This window comes from Haliotis cracherodii, unplaced genomic scaffold (genome assembly GCF_022045235.1).
Source record: "Haliotis cracherodii isolate W230 unplaced genomic scaffold, xgHalCrac1.p SCAF_9, whole genome shotgun sequence".
NCBI lineage: Eukaryota > Metazoa > Mollusca > Gastropoda > Lepetellida > Haliotidae > Haliotis > Haliotis cracherodii.
Window position 1 is genome coordinate 34,276,901 of NW_027266343.1, and position 20,457 is coordinate 34,297,357.

At 37.9% G+C, this 20,457-nt stretch overlaps 1 protein-coding gene across 6 annotated transcripts in view; it reads left to right on the forward strand.

The window, feature by feature from the left end:
* Positions 1 to 20,457, forward strand: part of LOC139453258 (cGMP-specific 3',5'-cyclic phosphodiesterase-like) — a 151,697-nt gene that overhangs the window by 116,055 nt on the left and 15,185 nt on the right. For 5 of the 6 annotated variants that reach the window (XM_071234887.1, XM_071234884.1, XM_071234882.1 and 2 more), the window contains 14 exons: positions 3,799 to 3,957; positions 5,202 to 5,291; positions 6,868 to 7,008; positions 8,364 to 8,405; positions 9,817 to 9,882; positions 11,523 to 11,587; positions 12,052 to 12,115; positions 12,705 to 12,755; positions 14,063 to 14,206; positions 14,780 to 14,923; positions 15,933 to 16,079; positions 17,512 to 17,619; positions 18,215 to 18,324; positions 19,113 to 19,200. In XM_071234887.1, the coding sequence (XP_071090988.1) occupies positions 3,799 to 3,957; positions 5,202 to 5,291; positions 6,868 to 7,008; positions 8,364 to 8,405; positions 9,817 to 9,882; positions 11,523 to 11,587; positions 12,052 to 12,115; positions 12,705 to 12,755; positions 14,063 to 14,206; positions 14,780 to 14,923; positions 15,933 to 16,079; positions 17,512 to 17,619; positions 18,215 to 18,324; positions 19,113 to 19,200 (1,419 nt within the window). The remainder of the gene's footprint in view (positions 1 to 3,798; positions 3,958 to 5,201; positions 5,292 to 6,867; positions 7,009 to 8,363; positions 8,406 to 9,816; positions 9,883 to 11,522; positions 11,588 to 12,051; positions 12,116 to 12,704; positions 12,756 to 14,062; positions 14,207 to 14,779; positions 14,924 to 15,932; positions 16,080 to 17,511; positions 17,620 to 18,214; positions 18,325 to 19,112; positions 19,201 to 20,457) is intronic. The other variant, XM_071234886.1, reaches the window with a different exon arrangement.

The window sequence follows — 20,457 nt, forward strand, 5'->3', positions numbered from 1 at the left end:
CTTTTGGCAGATATTTCTTAGGAATATTGAAAGGGTTTTGTTGCTTTTATTTACATGACCTGTCTCGAAATCGGACATTTGCCGACGACAACAACCACTCACTGCCAAAAAAGCCCTTGGACAGAGGTGAGCTAGGGCGAGGGGTAAAGAGTTTCATCACAGAGTGGTTCGCGTACCAGGAACAAAGGCGATATGTTATTCATGTCCACTAACTATACATGAGCTTTAATACTCACAGAAAGGACATACATGTGTGTTATGAACAACGACTCAAGTGTCCATGATCCATGTCCATGTTCAATTGTTGGGCTGTCAGAACTAGAGAAATAGGAGTGAGGATTCACAGCAGGGGAGCTACGTTAACGAGTGTGAAAAAGGCCTTGAAGATTGGCGAGGTCTTTTCAAACCAACATACACATGTATCTTCATTGCCTATGCTCAAACCTTGTCGTAAGAGGCGACTAAATGGATCAGGTGGTCAGACTCGGTGACATTGGTTGATAAGCCGTGTCAACTGACCCTGACGGCTGGGATTGTTGTTCACAAGATTAATCACTGGATTGTCTCGTCAAGATTCGATTATGTGTAGACAGCCGTCATTTGTAAACCACTGCTGGTCAGTGCAGCGTTCAACAACAAAGCTCATGCTCTGATCATGACGTAATACAATAATAAAGTAAATATTATTGTTTCCCTGTTATTTTAAATCACCCCCAACAAACACTGTCAATAGAATCAACACAGTACATTGCCATAATACTAAGCAAGCCATATTGCAAGATTCCGACTATATCATAAACATGTGTCTATGAATCACTATCGAATAGTGATGACACCAGGTGTTCGCGAGAAGTTAGGGGTCACATTCGGACCCTGCTATATTTTGACCTATTTAGCGTACGTGTCTATGGAAACTATTAATACCGGTGCCTAATCGGTCAGACCCATCCGTGAAGATCCGGGGTAGAATAGGTCTTCAGCAATCCATGCCTGCCGTAAATGGCGACTATGCTTGTCGTAAGTCGACTAACGGGATCGTGTGTTCAGGTCAGACTAGGTGATTTGGTTGATGCATGTCATCGTATCCCAATTGCCTGGATCGATGCTCATGATGTCAATCACTGGACTGTCTGGTCCAGACTCGATTATTCATAGACCGCCGTCATATAGCTGGAATATCGCTGAGTGCGGCGTTAAACGACAAACAAAACCTAATCTATCTCTGGTGTAAGTATTAAATCTCACAAGAAAACCATAAACCGAATAGTAAGTACATTGTTAGATACAAATACAAGAATATCGTTTCATATGTTCTCGTAATCACCCCACTTTGCAGACACCTTTATCCCTAATTTAGAAATTGTATGGTAGACATACTGGAACAGATCAGAAGTATATTCTAAAACATCACACATATTGACATAAATAAGTGGGAAGGTTAGGTCTGCCTTGTACATGTCGTTATTCAGTTATATTGTGTCAGCTTGAAGTGGGAGGGTAGCCCGACATGGTGATCTGAAGACCATAACATAAGGTGTATTTGTATATAACGCCAGAAAATTGGTCTCGATGATCTGCCGATACATGCAAAATAGCAGGGGAAATTATATCGGATAGTATGGCAGAGATTATACAATATTCCCTGAAATAATGATGATATTTGTATACATATTCATCCTGAAATAGTGATGATATCTGTACACATATTTCCTGAAATAGTGATGATATTTATATGCATATTCCCTGAAATTGTGATGATATTTATATGCATATTCCCTGAAATAGTGAGAATATTTGTATACATATTCCCTGAAATAGTGATAATGTTTGTGTTTATATTCCCTGAGATAGTGATAATATTTGTATTCATATTACCTGAAATAGTGATCATATTAATATGCATATTCTCTGAAGTAGTGATAATGTTTGTGTTTATATTCCCTGAGATAGTGATAATATTTGTATTCATATTACCTGAAATAGTGATCATATTAATATGCATATTCTCTGAAGTAGTGATAATGTTTGTGTTTATATTCCCTGAGATAGTGATAATATTTGTATTCATATTACCTGAAATAGTGATCATATTAATATGCATATTCTCTGAAGTAGTGATAATGTTTGTGTTTATATTCCCTGAGATAGTGATAATATTTGTATTCATATTACCTGAAATAGCGATCATATTAATATGCATATTCTCTGAAGTAGTGATAATGTTTGTGTACATATTCTCTGAAATGACATTTCATGAGTATAGTCTACCCCATTCATTGAGTAAACATGTATGAGACTCAGGATTGTGAACGTCTGTCTATAGTTCAAGATAATTCAGAAGAATTTAGGCGCCCATTGTCCCTGAATGTTCCTTTCTAATCTATATTCCGCCTTTGGTGTCAGGACATATTTTATAACAAGTACAGCATACAACATTTGCCAGGAAACAATGAGCACCTGTAGTTAACTGAGACGTCATTAACTCGATATATAGTTTAAGATGCTGAAAATTAATAGTATAATATAGACACTCCACCTGTCTCGAAAAGCGTGTAATTCGATGCTTTTTCACTGGCACGAGTTCGCTGAGTTAACGAGAGTTCACTGTGTGGCTACGCAGTTACTGACTTACATACGACTGCAGGCGTACTTGTGTTTCCATATACATCGGAGTAAGAAATGATACTTAATACAGTCGTCAATGGTCTGTAAAAAGCGTAAGAATGCACATTTTGCGTTACAGAGAAAACATGATACAAAACCTAATCATAGTACTGTTCTGTTCATATATTCGAGTATGTACTCTATACATTCTATACTTTTTATATATATCAATACAACTGTTTCGATATTTCATATATTTGTTTTCTTAACTTCATAAATATTTTTAAGTTCTTTTATTTATTTCATTTTAGACATATGTTAAGACTGAAAACGTGAGTTTGATTTAATGTCTCTTTTTAGCATTATTTCAGCTATTAATACGGAAGCTGACTCAGGAATAGGGGCATTGCACGACGATAGCACCCTAGGCTACCCTACCGACATGTATTCTATAATGTTTCTGTATTGATTAAGGAATCCGTGATGTTACGTATTAAGCAACAGGTACACACCTGAAAGATGAGTGAGTAAGTGAGTGGGTGAGTGAGTTGGGATTAACGACGCTTTGAACAATATTCCAGTTATATCACGGCATGACAGCCCGAAAGCCCGAAGTGATGCAGGTCTTATCACATAATAGGGGCGAACCGGGATTCGAACCCACAATCATAGGTTTCTGGTGTAGGTTTCTGGTGTGCCCAAGGGACGCCTTAGACGCCTTAAGCTTAGACGACTTGACCAACCGTGTCCTCTGAAAGATAAAGTAGATCACATTAAGGACTGGAAACTTTGTAAAGTACACAATCTGCTTTGAAAATAGATTTTTATGTGTTTAGTTCGTGGAACTAGGGAACACTATTTGTAATAATTAAGTAATTTATATGCATAATATACTTACAGTTTATGCACTGGAGTTGGTTCCTCAACGCGAAATTAGCGTTATAGCGTTCCATGTTAAATTTTTTGAGATACAAGAGTAGATCTAAGATCGCTCTCCACCCTGCGACCTAGTTAACCAGTTATACGTACAACATAAGGCATGCATGGGTACCATAATCAGATATGAATGCTTCCTGGCCTGCGAACAATTGATTATCTATGTACGATCTCAGCAGATATACAGGTTTCGGGCAAACAGGTTTCGGGTTTTGTGTTCGACAAAAAATGTAATAAGGACATGCATTTTTGTTACAGGATCCAAGATTCAACCAAGAAGTTGACAAACGCACTGGCTATACAACCCACAGTATCCTCTGTTTGCCGATCATCAACTATGAAGGGGAGGTAATCGGTGTGGCGCAGATAATCAACAAGATTGATGGGAACCACGAGTTTACCGGTCAGGATGAGGAGGTGGGTTGCGTATGAAAACCTTTTAATCCACATAAGTGCTGGCGTGTTGTAAGCTATTCTGAAGTTGGTATTGACAAAGTCACATAAACCTGATGCGCTTTCTTGCATGCAGTGCTGACAAATAATTTTCGGACAATTAATTATTCTCCTGTTATATTCAATGGTATGCTTGCACTATTAGTGTCGAATGTCGGAAACATTATGTTGGAAATGAACGCACATAAACATACATCTCTTCTCGCCAATGGAATTTGAAAAAGTGAGATATTTGTAATCCTACGTCAACGTTAGTGTTAATTTACAATGATGCTGTTTGTGAAATGGGGGTTTATCAAAATCATGCGCGCTGTTAGACACAATAAAAGCCGACATTGATATTGGTTATCGTTTTCAAAGTTACCAAAAAATGTTTGTGGATATATTTAGCTATTATGGTTAAAAGAACAGGATCATAAATGTATCGTTAAGCGTGCCAGGAAACAGGATTTAGGTTTTGGGAAGACATTTAAATGACACATGATACGCCGTGTTTATATTTGATAACAAAACAAAACTTACAAAACTTACACGGACAGACCTACACCTGTTCTCTAGACATCGATATTGTCGGGAACATATATACTTCATATATCTGTCAATAAAAACCACAACTGAAATGAAAATGCACTCAAGAAACTTTGTAACAACCTTATTGTCTGCTGGTATATGTATACCCACAGCACGTTTAATATACACCTAGTATATATATCAATAAATGATGATCTTAGATTTGAACGCTTTTCCATGCACGTTGTTTTCCATCTTGTACAAATTTCATTAAAGTGTTAGTTCAAATATTTCCTGATGCAAACTAATATAAACTTCCGCTCGTGTTGTTTATTTACCGGTATATTCAACTCGGTTTGAAAAGAAACAAATCGTTATCATCGTGATATATATATTTATGATTCATAAGGTATAAATCGTTATCATCGTGATATATATGTTTATGATTCATAAGGTATGGGGTGATCACACAAGAACCATGATTCCACACGTTCCATCGCTTTTGAACCGCCATTCCTACTTTTATATGTGTCCCGTTCCTAATCCACTTTATCAAAATATAATGCCAAAATCATTAGGTGCAGTTTGATTTCGCCATTAAACACTCCTGAAAAGCATTGCTATCAAAATCTACCCACATAGAATACGTTTAACCTGTCGTCATAATGGGGTACACCTCTCCCTCCTTATATTTCCAGTTGTTTAGAAAGTACCTGACATTCTGTGGAATTGGAATCACAAATGCGCAACTCTTTGAAATGTCCGTCACCGAATTTCAAAGGAACCAGGTAAGTGTATTTCAGCATAGGTCTCGAATTCTGCCCTTTTGCAGACTATATACTCGCACTACAGTCACATATTTCCTTTCGTTACTCTGGGCCACATTCTAACATATCCATACGGAACATTCTTTGGGTAGCCGACGATCCCTTTGACGCGTGTGTGGTTATGACTAAAGATAGGGTCGCGTTTTGTCCTTCTTTCTCTATGCCTTGTACGGTTAAATATAATACGTAAGTTCATGTGTTGAACTGCGTTTATGGCAACGGCCAGTTTATGGTGTATTTGGAAAACAGCCACTGTCCGCAATGGCAGCGTGTTTTTGGAGACTGTATACTAAAGTAAGGATGGCACACAAGACTCGCAAAAAGAAGATGCAGGTTGAACCTGGGGAGGAATTTGACAGAGGCGTGGATACCCAGGTAGAGTTAAAGGAAGCCATTGTCATGTGTGATCCCGCTGATTAAGTACTTCATGTGAATCAGGTAGAAAAGTAGGCTATTACGTTGGAAAATTCTTGAGGAATACCAACTCGAATTTGGATATTTACGTTGTTAAATGAAATATAGTCCATCGACATATTAACATTGACAAATATATCATGTATACTTTTAACACAGAAACCTTCAAGTTCATCGTGCCAAGTCTAAACTATTTGACTGAATGATTAATGACAGTTGGCTTGGTAAAAGAATACTAACTGAAGTATTTCCCTTGACATCGAGCCCTTGCCAGTAGCCTTTTTCACAATTGATTACCCAAGGTTGTTAGAAATATATTCCTTTTACTATGCTCACTGAAATTAAATTATTTTATAGACTGATTGTTATGAATAGCATCATTTATAAAAATAATTATTAGAGACCACAAGGCACGTGAAGAGAAGTGGTTAAACTGTACGCAAGTGAATCTTATCCATTTTATTCCAAGCCTTTTAATTCTATGACAACACGATATTCGTGCTCATGGGGTTCTTCAGATGAGGAAATGTCCACACACTGGAGTGCGTCACGCTCGGCATTCCCCCTACATTTTGTAACCCACTCACTCCCGCGATCACATTTGTTTTGACTTCCGTGTATTATTGTAATTTACTTAATAAAGGCTTACTTTTATTTGGATACTGATGCCATTGCGAAACATTTAGGTACTGATTTAATGTCCGTGTTTGTTTTATGGTATTCTAAAATATGTTTGACAAAGTTGCTTTGAAATATAACTTTGTATTTATGAAAAGCGTGTAAATATTCATTTCTTCTCTTCGCTTCATGGCTGGAGTAATGTCGACGCGACGTTGTATGTTAACTCCTGTTATCAGTGAAGCCCCCATACCCTGATATTGCTGAAAATGTCAATAAACCAACGCCAAAGAGAATCGCATACCTAAATTATAAAATTAATGACATAGTCGTATGTTTGAGTTGTGCCAAGACAAATATTCTATTTCGCACATAGCCATTTCGATTGATATTGGAAGATTTATAATCATCGATACAATACTATTGATGACATGGTACGAAAGCTTAATCAGAGCTAAATAACAACAAACACACGTACCACTGCTATGACCTATGCCTGTTTTAGTTGCTTCTGCATCTGGCTCGAGGGATATTCGAAGAGCAAACTAACTTGCAAAAGCTTGTGAAGAAGATCATGGTGGAAGCTCAGGACCTTCTTAAGTGTGAGAGGTGCAGTGTCTTTCTACTGGAAGACACATTTGAGAATGTAAGCATCAACCCGAATCCTATGCTAGTATTGTCTCAAGCATCAAAGTTAATAATGTCATGTTAGGGTATCAATGGAGACTCCCCTGGAAGTGAGTTTACACTGTAAGATTCTGTACTTCTTGTTTATTACTCGCGAAGAGTAACTACACACATGTAACTTTAAGATATATCCCCCGTATTTTATGAACGTGTTTAAAATCATGTTTTATTTTGGGTGAGTATGTGAGACCTTATACCATTTAATCACTTTCCATTCAAAACGATTGAAGAAAAAATATGCAATATCGTTGTTCCTTTAAGGACTTAAACGTGTCTAGCATGTGTTCACACATATTTACAGTGTACACTCTATACATGTATCGAGATTGTTGACGTGAGAGACTGTTATGATCGTACTTTAGGGGAAATATTTTCATGCCTGTACTAACTGTCATATGTGTTCATTTCCATGTCATGGATCGCATAAATTCCAAATAACTAGCAAACCATGATATTTTTGGATTAGTCATATTTATTTTTATTCATATACAAGTATAGTAAATCAGAACAATTGGACTAATAACAATCTTGAAATGTTATTCTAATCCGTTTACATAAATACATACTTTGAAGTAAAAAGGATTAAATGAATACGCATGCACATTGATTATACACCGTTTTACTTTATAAATGTGTTGTGGTGTGTATTAAAGGATATACATTATTAACAACCAATTTGTATGAGCACATGGTAAGTCAGTAATGTTCAGCACATTATACTTTATTATACACATTATGTATGTACCTAATATGCTACATGTGTATATTGTCCATGCATTCATGACAATGACATGTGAACTAAAACACAAATTGTGTACAATGATGTCGAAAGGTGAGAAATACAGACGATACAGTTTCAAACAGACATTTGACATTATGTCTTTTCTAGGATATCCACAAGTTTACCAAACGGTTTGTTGCCCGACTTGGACAATGCTCCAATAAAAACCTTGTCATGGCAATGCAGGTACCCAAGGAAATACTCTACATCAAACCCATATTTCCTAATATTGTCTTAATTTTGGTGATACTACTTACATGTTGTTTTATCCCCCAAATGCGCGTTCAGTGTGAGGGATAACGATTACGCTACAGGCATATGAAGCTGTGTTAAATACATCTATAAAAAAAAATTTGAAGTTTAGAAATCTGTATCATGATTTTTATTTTCATTTTATTTAATTAAATAAAATATTTTTAGAAGTCCACATATATAGCTTTGAATGCCTGGAGGTAAAACATTAACAATATATATTATATTGTATTTCATTAAATGCCATTTGTAGTATGCTGATGACCAATTTCTCTCCGTAGGATATTAATCTGTTAAATCCTCTTGATGGGACCAATGCAATGGTACAGTGCTTCCACATGGTTATAGTTAAACAACTAATGCTTCTTATTACATCTCTGCGTTAGAAGAATATAGCTTTTACTGTTGAAGTAGTGGTTGTTGGTTCGTTTTGTTAGCATTCATATACCTTTACTAAAGCCCCCGTATGTAGACTGTTTGAAATACCACACTTTCATGCCAAGCATCGTGTCGTCCCCGCCATTGTGTAGCAGGTATTGTTGTTCGTACATACATGGATAGTCATGGGTACATAGATATGTGATTCGTATACTCATAACTCTTATAGTTTAGGAAATAAATGCACCAGGGACTCATTTTGTATTCTACTGCACATCATCCATCATTATATTAACACTATGCAGTTTGAGCACAGGGTTAGATCCCTTATATACCTCAGCACTGAATTAGACCCCACATACATCTCAGCACAGTGTCAGACCCTATTTATGTCAGCACAGGGTTCGATCCAACATATATCTCAACACAGGATAAAACCCTTATATATAGCACAGGGTTATATAACCACTCAGGGCAACAATGTTGAGAATTTGCTTGTACGTGATGGTGAAATTGATATTCAGGCAACATAAAAATACAGGTGGGGTATATCCATACCTATCCATACCTAATGCAACATGCAACTTAGATTCGTATGAAACCTGTTCCTTTGAGTCTATACCGTAGTCTTCTATACATTCATAGTGTACTGTATGTCTATAGTCTTCTGTATATCCTGATTTTGGAACGCCTGCCTGTATTATTGTTCATGTTTGACAATCCCAAACATGTTTGTTGCATGAAAATCAGGACGCATCTGAACTAGCAAATTCCGATCTCATAGTGAAAATCATAGTCTTCACCTTTTTGACACTGAACAAAACTATCACTTGGACAGACTGCTTCGATGCTGAACAAAAGTAGAATGTATATCCAATTAAATAAATACAGAAATAAATAAATACCACACTTTTTGCAAACACATAAGAAAACACAATATCTTATAAGGAGGAAAGTAAAGGTTTGTGACTTTTATTCAGCATCGCAAAACAGCCTGGTACCTACTAATATCTAACCTCTTTCGCACTCACGTGCATTCTGGCCTGTTGAGTTAAAATGTTACACGCCATGTGTTATGTAAAATAAGATTTTGAAAGAAAGTAATTAAATATATGAAATAATATTTGGTACACATTACGATAGAAAATGTAAATATGGATATGAACAAATATTTGTAGTTCGGTAAAATGATTCCGTCTGCATTATATTGTGTGCTCCTTCCTTTGTAACCATGACAACTGCACCTTCTCCGGAATATGCATTGTGTAATAGCTACATGTAATATCATAGTGATACCTCATTGTCATTGTGTTGTGAGAGTGATCCCACTTGCATGACCTTGACCTTTACCCCCAGGACCCCAGCAATATGAGCACTCCCTCAAGCACTTCCGGCGAGCACAGAGAGGCACGGAATCTACAGGTAACTCCTTTCTCTTTCTCTCTTTTCTGATCTATAAAAAATCTATTTAACTCCGTCGTCTGTTCATATCTTACTTTACCGGATGTCAATTCATTTGTGCGATTTCCCGTACAAATCATCTTCCAATTTCAAACTTCATTGATCTTGTTACAATTTCTTGCTGTCATTCAATTCTACTGATACTATCTTGTTTATCCTCATAGCTGCCTTTGCCATTCTTTCATTCAGAATCTTTTTCTGTCTGGTACCTACTAACGAATACATTTTCTACTGACAAGAACTATATTTACACCCGTCCCATATTCACCGGCTCTCTCACAATGAATTTTCCTAATTCTTTAGTTATTAGAATGAAAAAATATCATAGATATCATTTATCGAACCTATCACATCGCTTCATGCCATGTTCATCACTTCCCTTAGCAACGAACTGGACCTTTATTCTTTTCTTCTTACACTTCACAAACCTAACCTAGCCTTAAGAATCAACCTCCTTGTTATTCCACGTGTCACGCCCCATCACCAGAAGGGCACCACTTATTTCTTCTTCGTTATAGGTACCATATCTCTACATGGATACCATTCGTGATGTACTAACCTCTACCCGTATGAGCGAAAGATTGCGACGAAAGGAAACCTCTCTACAAATATATCTCATGTTTCAGATTACGATGGCTTTTTAGCAAAAAAGTCTAGCAGTTAGTCTACACCTGCAGTAGACACTTTATATTGTTGCATAAAACTTTGAAAACGGAGATGGCTGATACTATTAGACCGGAATTAACTACGTGTTGATGAAAAATCCGCAGGATCTCAAAACTTGAGACGGTTTCTGATATGGAACATGCTGACTTAACCACAGTTCAGTCACAGAGTAAACTACACAAACTATTTGGGCTGAGACTTTGAAACTGTCCCCCACTGTGTTGCCAAACGATCATGTTTCTTAAGTGTATCTCTTTACTTGTAAGCAGCAGAATCTCTGCACTTGCATGTAAGCAGCGTAAGTAATTCCAAGTGAACATATCGTTTCAGTTTCAAGAAAAGCAGTAAACGCGTTATCGTGCCACTGAGTTGTCTGGTCCAAGACTCGACTTATTTACAGGCCGCCGCCGTGTGGCGGAAGTATTTTCTGCGGCGTTAAGCAACAAACAAACATTTACTTTTTATGCAAATTTCGTGAGTGGTGGATGCCACCGGCAGGCAGGACATGCTTACCCTTTTCAGAACACCTAGTGTCATCATTGATTTTCAGTGATCCATTCATATAACTGTCTTCACTAATTTTTTCTTTTACACCCAACTGCAGATAATCGAGATTGATTATTCTCTGACGTTGACGTTTTCAATTTACACAACAGTCTCTACGCTGTTGAACCAGTGCAAATTTGGTATTGATTCCGATCGAATTCAAAAATATAATATCTTTATACTTCAAAAGACACAGATCAGAAAGATCATCCCTTTATTCCATGGAAAGGACATTTTCCATCCCAAGGGAGTCTACATCAGTAGAAGGTCAAAACGAGAAAGGTAATAGTATGGCGTGCAGAGAAAACGCAAATCCTAATCGCCCATGTTCGTGATATCACGTTACCCCTTGCCATGTCTGAAGTAGGCCTTGTCTTCCCTCTCCACAGGAAGTCAGCTTCTCCATGGCCTTTTATCTCAACGCCAAAGACAGAGAAAATGTTTTGGAGCCCAGGTAGGACGTCTTCTATGTTTGATGTTTGATGTGCCGTTTCTGTTTTATGTCCCACAGACGGGTTCTCCTGTGAAGTGTCACATGTAACACGGTGATTTCGAGGTTATTTAGATACATCTGAAGGGCATATTAAAAGGAATTGACTTCTTGCCTTAGATCTTACCCCAGCTATGATGTTTTTTCCGGACTTTGGTCGTCTTTTGATGACGTCTCTCTGAAATTAATCTAAGATCATACTTAATTGATTTACGCCTCAATCATTATATTTTATTTACTTATATTATCCAGTAAAATATTATTAATATAGTTCAGAGGGATGTAAGAGTCTGATTAAACAAACATAAAACTGTTAATGCTTGTTTTTGCCTTATTCAAATTACTAATTTACATACTGCATTTACGTAAGACTGATATGGCAATGAATATGTTTATGAATTATGTAATGTTGCTATCATTTGTTCCAGTCAAAAGGACCTGTCGAAATCTAAAACAGCCGAAATTGCAAAATTTGTGGTCATGCAAGGCACGGTAAGAATGGGTTTACTTTTTCTGCTTTCTGCTTTTCTCTTTCAAAATGTCAAAGAGGGTCATACGACTCTTGCTCAGAAGTTATGTAATCAAGGTTACAACATTCAAGGCCTCAGTAAAGCGTTCATAAAGTTTTATAGTAGATAGGTGGAAGGCATTTCCAAACTTGACGCCTCAGTGACAAAAATAATGTCCGAGTAGTACCATATGTTCCCGTGTTTGTTTTCAGTTGAACAATTTACTTAACTTTGCATGTGTTTGTGACGGGTGCCACGGGTGAGGCAGGGTACGCTCACCTTTCGCGAACACCTGGTATCATTACCTTTGATAGGGATTAATGCACACATGCTCAGGATATAGTCGGAATCGTACAATCGACTCTGCTTTGTGCTGTGATTTCTATTGGATATGGAAAGGGTTTTGTCGCTTTATTTACAATCAGTATACAAATTGCCGTCTGAATAAGACTTTGTAGATAGTTTTACAATGGAGATTTAATCATTCAATCTGCTTCACCTGAAATTATACTTTCCAAGGAGAGTGCATGATTATCGACAATGGGATAACAATAGAACCTTTATGTTTACAGGCGGTTAATATTCCTGACTTGGAAATCGATGGAAGATTTGGCAAAGGACCAGTGAGTGAACAATAGCATGTTCGATAATTGCTCCCGAATAATGCAACCGTTCGTCCGACTCGTCTGTAGTTTTTGACAAATTTCGACATCTCTGAAACCGCAAACATATGTGTGGACTATTCCACGAAAGATCTTCTCAAGAGTGCTGAAATCGTTTTCATCATTATAAGAATTTTGTTTTTCTGACAATTCATATTCGTGCAGTGCTTGCATGTAAATTGTGTAGTCTATCTGTCTACAGACTCTGGAAGGTTAAAGGGTATAATTATTTTTTGTGAAAAAGGTTCCGTAGTGTTTAAAATTTCGAAAATAAGCTATCTTTGAATATAAGCAAAAAATAATTTAACCTTCTTAACAAGTCTTCTTGGGGCTCAAGTGGGCTTGCACTTTTTAGAACTATAGACAAGCATAGTTCTTTGTCTGCGCCACATGTGTTTTGTATTGACATGTGCAGAAAAAAATATGTCAACGAGTTTAGTCGTTATGTGTGTAGGGCAGACCCACAATCTCAGGTAATACTGATAATAGACAATAATCCTCTGAAATACAGCATGAGCGCTGCGAAATAGTTTGGAATGCTCAAATAACTGAAGATCCAATACAAGGATTATTTACTATACTTCCCTGAAATGCAGTATAATTAAACAGTTCTATTGAAAGATGTTTGCAGTAAACCATAAAAATAATTATACTTTAGACATTTAAAGAAAAAGAAATTGGCTTCCACATGAAATTGTTGCAAGATGTTATTTAAAAGGATAGTTAAGCTCATAGTTATAATTTAAGACATATCTGGTTGTGCAGAGGGATTTCCTCCCACATCAAGCTGAGACCGCCTCTGTGGTATAGTGGTAGAGAGTCCGCCCGGAGAGCGGAAGGTCCGGGGTTCGATCCCCGGCCGCGTCATACCAGAAGACGTTTAACGATGCTACTTGTTGTTACCCTGTCTGACACTCGGCATTAAGGGGCTAAACAAGGACTGGTAGGCTCGGAGTCAGTATACTGTGTCTGAGTGGGGTATTCATGTTAAACCGTGACATGGTATCTCAGTGAGCTAGCACTATAAATCGACATTAGTCCGGACTTGTACAAGCAGCCACACACACACGTGCATGCACGTCGCCATATTAGTGCAATAATCTTGGAAGCGGCGTTAAGCCCCATTTCACCTCATCTAAGCTCACATCAAACTGACATGCAGTGATACAACTGGAGTACTGTTAAACGCGGCGTTAAACACAACTCATTCACTGATCACAATAACGATGACTCACTGATCACGACCTTGTTTCTTATTCTGATATTAGTGTATGGACCCGGATGGCTTTCACATACGGAGCGTCCTATGCATGCCAGTGTTCAACAGTGACAAGAAGATCATTGGTGTCACACAACTGATGAACAAGCTCAATTCCACCCCGTTTGATGACAATGATGAGCATATCATAGAGGTAGGTTGTTCCTTCGTAACACTGTTCGCATTGAGCAGTAAAGCACAGTGAATTACAGGGATTTTGACACTATTTAAACCGAGGATAACAACAATGTCTGACGTCAGAGTCAGACTGTGTTTCGAAACAATCTGCACAGCTTTTGTCAAACAAATTGTCTGATCATAAACCCCTTTATAATAGAATGTACATGATCAATGAGAAAATGTCCAGTTTGCTATTTCAGAGGACAAATTCCACTGTATAATTATTTGTTCGTGTTATGAAGGTCTTAGAGAAGTATATATATACCGGAAAGTGTTTGGAAATATCTTAGTTAAAATACCCTTACGTCAGTTATGGGCACTTACAATGTTTTTGAAAGATTTCTCACATTACATATTAAATACTTATGAAAAAAGACCACTTGTTTTAATGAACTGACATCCTTGTGTAGTTTTGTATTTATGTATGGTATAATGTTCGCACTTGCTGTGTGTATATGGCTTTCTATATGGGACTGAAGGCTTCATGCAAATACACCTCTTCGTCGTCTACATGTGGGTTCTGTATCAATTAGCTGTATGTTTCTAGGCATTTTCGATCTTTACTGGACTTGGAATTCACAACTGTCAGATGTACGAGAACGCCTGTCGCTTGATGGCCAAACAGACCGTGGCATTAGAAGTTCTCTCCTACCACGCCACTGCACAGAAGGAAGAGACAGAAAAGCTTGTTGTATGTCTCAGCTGGACCATATTACATTTAATTTATGATTATGGAAAGGGTTTTGTCGCGTTCATGTCTACGTGACATCAAGCATACGTAAAATATAAAACGTCAACGCCAGGGAATAACCAGTCTCGATTATCATTCGAAACCGATTGCATTGGGCTTAAAGGAAAAAAGGCGGTGAAAAATAAACACAAGGATCATTGAAAATCATTGTTGATTGTTGCGATTTTCAATGATCAATTCATATCATTTTCATCGCTATTTTGCATTTTACGCCCAGTGGAATCTGTTTCGGTAGCTCATCGAGACTGATGATTCTCGGGCTCGGGCTTTGTGTTTTATAAATGAATTTGATACAATGTGAAACTCGTTCGACGATACGTGCAAAGCTTTATATCTTTTTAGTTGATTTATAAATTACTAGATCGGCCGACAAAAGACTTTTAATCAAATTATTTGCAGAGTTTGTTTCACTGTTAAGTTAATGAAAAGATACACCAGATTTGAACACAGCTGTCGTAAGAAATGGTGAATAATACGTATAACAATATTCATTCTAACAAACCTAAACATTCAATTATCGGTCGGTATTTTGCCCTGTTAAAATCTGTTTGCTTTTCATCTTTGGAAGCAGTACTAATCTGGTGTTTGCAAATTTTGAAAACATATCAGGCCAAGTAATTTGTAAGCCATCCCAAAGAAATTAAAGGGCCTAATTGAATGATTATAACTGTAAAAGTGTTATACATATATGGACATGTGATAGGGACATTTTCATTCTAAAGGTACAGATCAACAATGCTAAAAAGGAAGTGTGATGATGATACTTATTTTATGAATGCTTAGGGACACCGAATTACAAATAGCCCCACAGCAACCGTGCAATGTCTTTCATTTCACTCATTTCACATCTGAGCCTTGCAAATTTTAAGAAATTCACTCGGATGTATACTATATTCAAATTTAGTGTGGAGTATATTTTCTTCTAAGGGTTTATTAATTGTTCCCTCAGGAATGCGAAATCCCAACCGCCGACGACTACCGTCTGTACAGTTTCGACTTCGACGACATGGTTCTCAGCGACGATGATACACTACGTGCTGTCATCAGAATGTTTACCGACGCGAACATCATCAACAGTTTTAAAGTGCCTTATGATGTAAGTCTGTAATGAGATATGGTATTTCGCACGTCTGTTCGGTCAACATTTTAATGTAAAGCCAATTTGCTTTGAAATGTCTAGGAAGGGTTCGAATCTTAAGAAAATGTTTTATCTTTCATTTTAGTGATATCAATACTGAAAGAAAAACAAATTAATTCTCTTGTTTTAGAACTTGTGTACACAATATGCCAAGGAGCATGAGTAAATAATAACAACTGATGTCAGAGTTTCTTGTTGCAAGTTTGATTGAGTTCGTATAATAAGAAGATACAATCCGCGTGGATGCTGTGTTAGAACCGGTGCCTGGCAACCAATGCTTGTCATAAAAGGCGACTGAAGGGATCGGGAGGTCAGGCTCTGTGGGTTGGTTGATTGAATGTCATCGTAAACCAATTGGGTAGATCGATGCTCATGATGTCAAGCACTCGATTGTCTGGTCCGGACTCGGGCGTTAAACAACAAACAAAAAAAACAAACAAAATATTCTTCGTGTAATGTTGAAAGACAAAGAACGGTTATGCCGTAAATTGAAAATTTGCTCATAATATCAATCACTTGTTTGTCTGGTCCAGACTCGATTATTTACAGACCGCCTTGATTTAGCTGGAATATTGTTAAACAACGTTCACATTCACAAGTCTTTTATTTGTGGAACAAAGGTCAAGAAACCTCACACAATGAATTGTTTTTCTTTGCCCAATGTGAACCATTGTTAAAGGGCAAGTTCACACGGAAATGAACCATTTTTTCTTGTACTTTTTCCACATTAAAAGTGTTAACATAGAAGTGTCATAGACAAAAATATAAAAACATCATATTTAATTAACATATTTATTGCACTAAAACGATTTATATTTTTCACATTTACCAAGTGTTCTATTTCCATAACAAAAACACCATGGCTTATGCCCCTTGCAATATGACGTCATTGGTGCCAATTGATAAACATTATGACGTCATCATGCTTTGTTAGAGCCGCTTCACGTGGTGTAGGTACAGTTTTGTGATTCTAGCACTCTCAGATGCCAGCCATAATTGTGTTATGCTGAGTCACCACTGCGCCGGAGTGTGTCGTAGACCATGTTGTTTTACCGCAAACTGGTCCTTGATAACTTTTGCGTTGAGAATAGACAGGGACCCAGTTGAATTGGCACCAATTACGTCATAATCTAAGGGGGATAACTCAGGCCCATTTCGCTCGTAAAACGAAGGCCTCATAACGGCATATCACTTTCACACTATTGTGAGCTTCCTACTTTCACTGTGAAAAAAAATGAGTGTATATTTTCAAACACAGATACTAACTAATTCTAAAATTGCGTTTTGTTTAGAAAAAGAAAGAAAGTGATTTTTGCGTGTACACTTCCCCTTTAACGATAGTTGCATATTTTGTGTCGTAGTAGGTGATACGACCATTCTCTCCTTGCAGGTGATATGTCGATGGACAGCCAGTGTGAAGAAAAACTACCGTCCCGTCACCTACCACAACTGGCGGCATGCCTTCAACGTGTGTCAAACAATGTTCACCATGCTATTTGTAAGTATCTGTTGTGTGTATTGCGTTTACCACGTTACACAGATCATGTCGTCTGATGGAGTGAGTGAGTGGGTTTTACGCCGCTTTCAGCAATATTCCAGTAAAATCACGGCGGGGGAAACCAGGAATGGGCTTCACACATTGTACCCATCTCGGGAATCGAACCTGGGCCTACGGTGCGAAGGGCGAACGCTTTAACCACTGGGCTACCCGACCGCCACTCGTCTGATGGACATCTAGTTTTTTTTATATAAAACAGTTTTATTTGACTCAAGTTGGGAACAAGTGATACTTGTACAAATATTTGCCCCCCTGTCAAAGAAAGTTAACTACGGCCTTGGCGAACATATTTCATTAATATCACGGCCTTAGCTGTCCTTCGAAGATAATAACTGAAGTAATTTACTAAACCCAGTTTAACAAGGATGATTGTCGCAAGAGGCGATTGGCGGGGTCGGATTGATGTATGTCGGCGTATCCCAAACCTTTGCGTAGATCAATGCCTGTGATGTTAATCACTGTATTTACAGACCGCAGTCATAAAGCCGGTAGACCCTATTTTGTTCAAATACTAACAATGAGTGATTTTTTGCAGACCGGCCAGTTACGCCCCCTTTTCGGTGACCTGGAAATATATGCCCTGATGGTGGCCTGTCTGTGTCACGACCTGGATCACAGGGGCACAAATAATGCATTTCAGGTCAAGTGAGTAGTCATCAAAATGATCTATACAAGAACAAAACAGATAATAAGACCCGTGAAGATCAGGCTTAGACTTGGACTTCAGCAACCCATGCTTGTCCTAAAAGGGGACTAACGGGATCGGGTGGTCAGGCTCACTGACTCGGTTGTTGCATGTCATGATTTTCTATTTCCGTAGATCGATGCCCATGATGTCATTCTCTGGATTGTCTTGTCTGGACTCGATTATGTACAGACCGTCGTCATTATAGCTGGAATATTGCAGAATGCGGCGTTAAATAACAAACAAACACAAACACTAATGGCCCTCGTGTAATGGTGAAACACGACTTCCAATTGTTCTTAGTTTATAGACAAAGAACGGTTGTGCCATAAATTTACTTGCTAAACTATATATATATATATATATATATATATATATATATATATATATATATATATATATATATATATATATATATATATATATAAAGTTTATTGTTTTAACCTAAAGCCCTATAGGAATAATATTACATCGCATTTTCGTAATTCGAGAGAAGCGGAGTACAGGTTGTGGATCAGAAGTACCGATATAAGGATTCTTACGGGGTTAGAATGGTACGTAATCTCTATATCGAGCAAAATATGTTATGAAGTTTCACTGAATGATAATTTGCGGAAATTAAAACTTTATCATATTTTTAAGAAGGTATAAAAATGTCAAAATGTTGATACATATGCAGTACATTAAAGCGTTAAGAACGTAATTCAGTATTGGCAACGTGTTACTCTTCCACGATGTCTCTCAACAGAGTGGCGTCACCATTAGCCATGTTGTACAGTACATCCGTTCTGGAGCATCATCACTTTGACCACTGCATCATGATACTCAACAGCGAGGTAAGGACAGTTTTATTCTTAAGAGGGAGGCACAGGTTGCCCAGTCGCGTTGTGGAGACGTGCGTCCCTTTGGCACGCCAGAAACCTATGATCTTAAGTTCGAATTCCGGTTCGCCCAGATTGTTTATATGTTTGTCAGTGCCATACCCGTGGTCGTGGGTTTCAGCCAAGTACAAAACATGTGAGGCCTACATAAATTACCTCCTACAATAAACAGAAAGTGAAACGTCGTGACATAAATGGAATACTGGCATTAAACCCATCTTACTCACTACTCTTCAGACCTACTCTCAATTGCAAGTGAACATCTGTCTGACACGAACAAAAACGCCCAAAGGTCCGGATTTACTTTCTGGTTTAATGACTCATTTCGAAGGTTGATGTCGTTTGTAGACATTCCTGACAGAACGTATTGACGACGAGTTGGTAGCGTGGTAGAGAGGTTATACAACTTGTACGAAGATGAAACCGTTTTGAGCTTGGCATACATATATACTGAACTATTGTCGTGAGCGTTAATTATGTTTTAACAATAGTCCCCTCGCTGCTCCGTACACTTGTTAAATCTGTTCGCCAGGTCTGTTATTAATGTTTTGTAGAACGTAAATCCGGGTCTGGCAACTAGTAATGAGTTTTCTACTTTAAGCCATATGTTGACCCGTGAAGATCAGGATTAGAATAGGTCTTCAGCAACCCACCCATGCTTGTCGTTTGAGGCGACTAACAGGATCAGCTTGTCATTCTCGCTGACTTGGTTGATGCATGTCATCGTAACCCGATTGCGTGGATCGATGCGCATGATGTCAATCACTGGATTGTCTGGTCCAGATTTGATTATTAACAGACCGCTGTCATTTAGCTGGAAGATTGCTGATTGTGGCGTTAAACAACAAACAAATAAAGCCATATTTGAGATCCCTTTGATATTAACGCATTTTACCAGTGCTTCATAACTGAGCACTGTGCGGTCACGACAAATAAAAAGTTTGATGATCAATGAAATTGCAACGTTTTTGTATAAAGCCTAGCGGTGCTGGAATCCTAGATTCGCTCTGATTATGATCCTCGCATTGTCAGCACCATACCCCAACTCGTGGGTTTCACCAAAGGTGCTAAACGTCTGAGATCTGCATCACTTCGTGATTTCCTCCCACATCAAGCTGACACGCCTTGATGTAACTGGAATACTGTTCAAAGACGCGCTTCATCCAACTCACTCACTCACTCTAGTGTGTTAAATGTTCAGGTCAGACATTC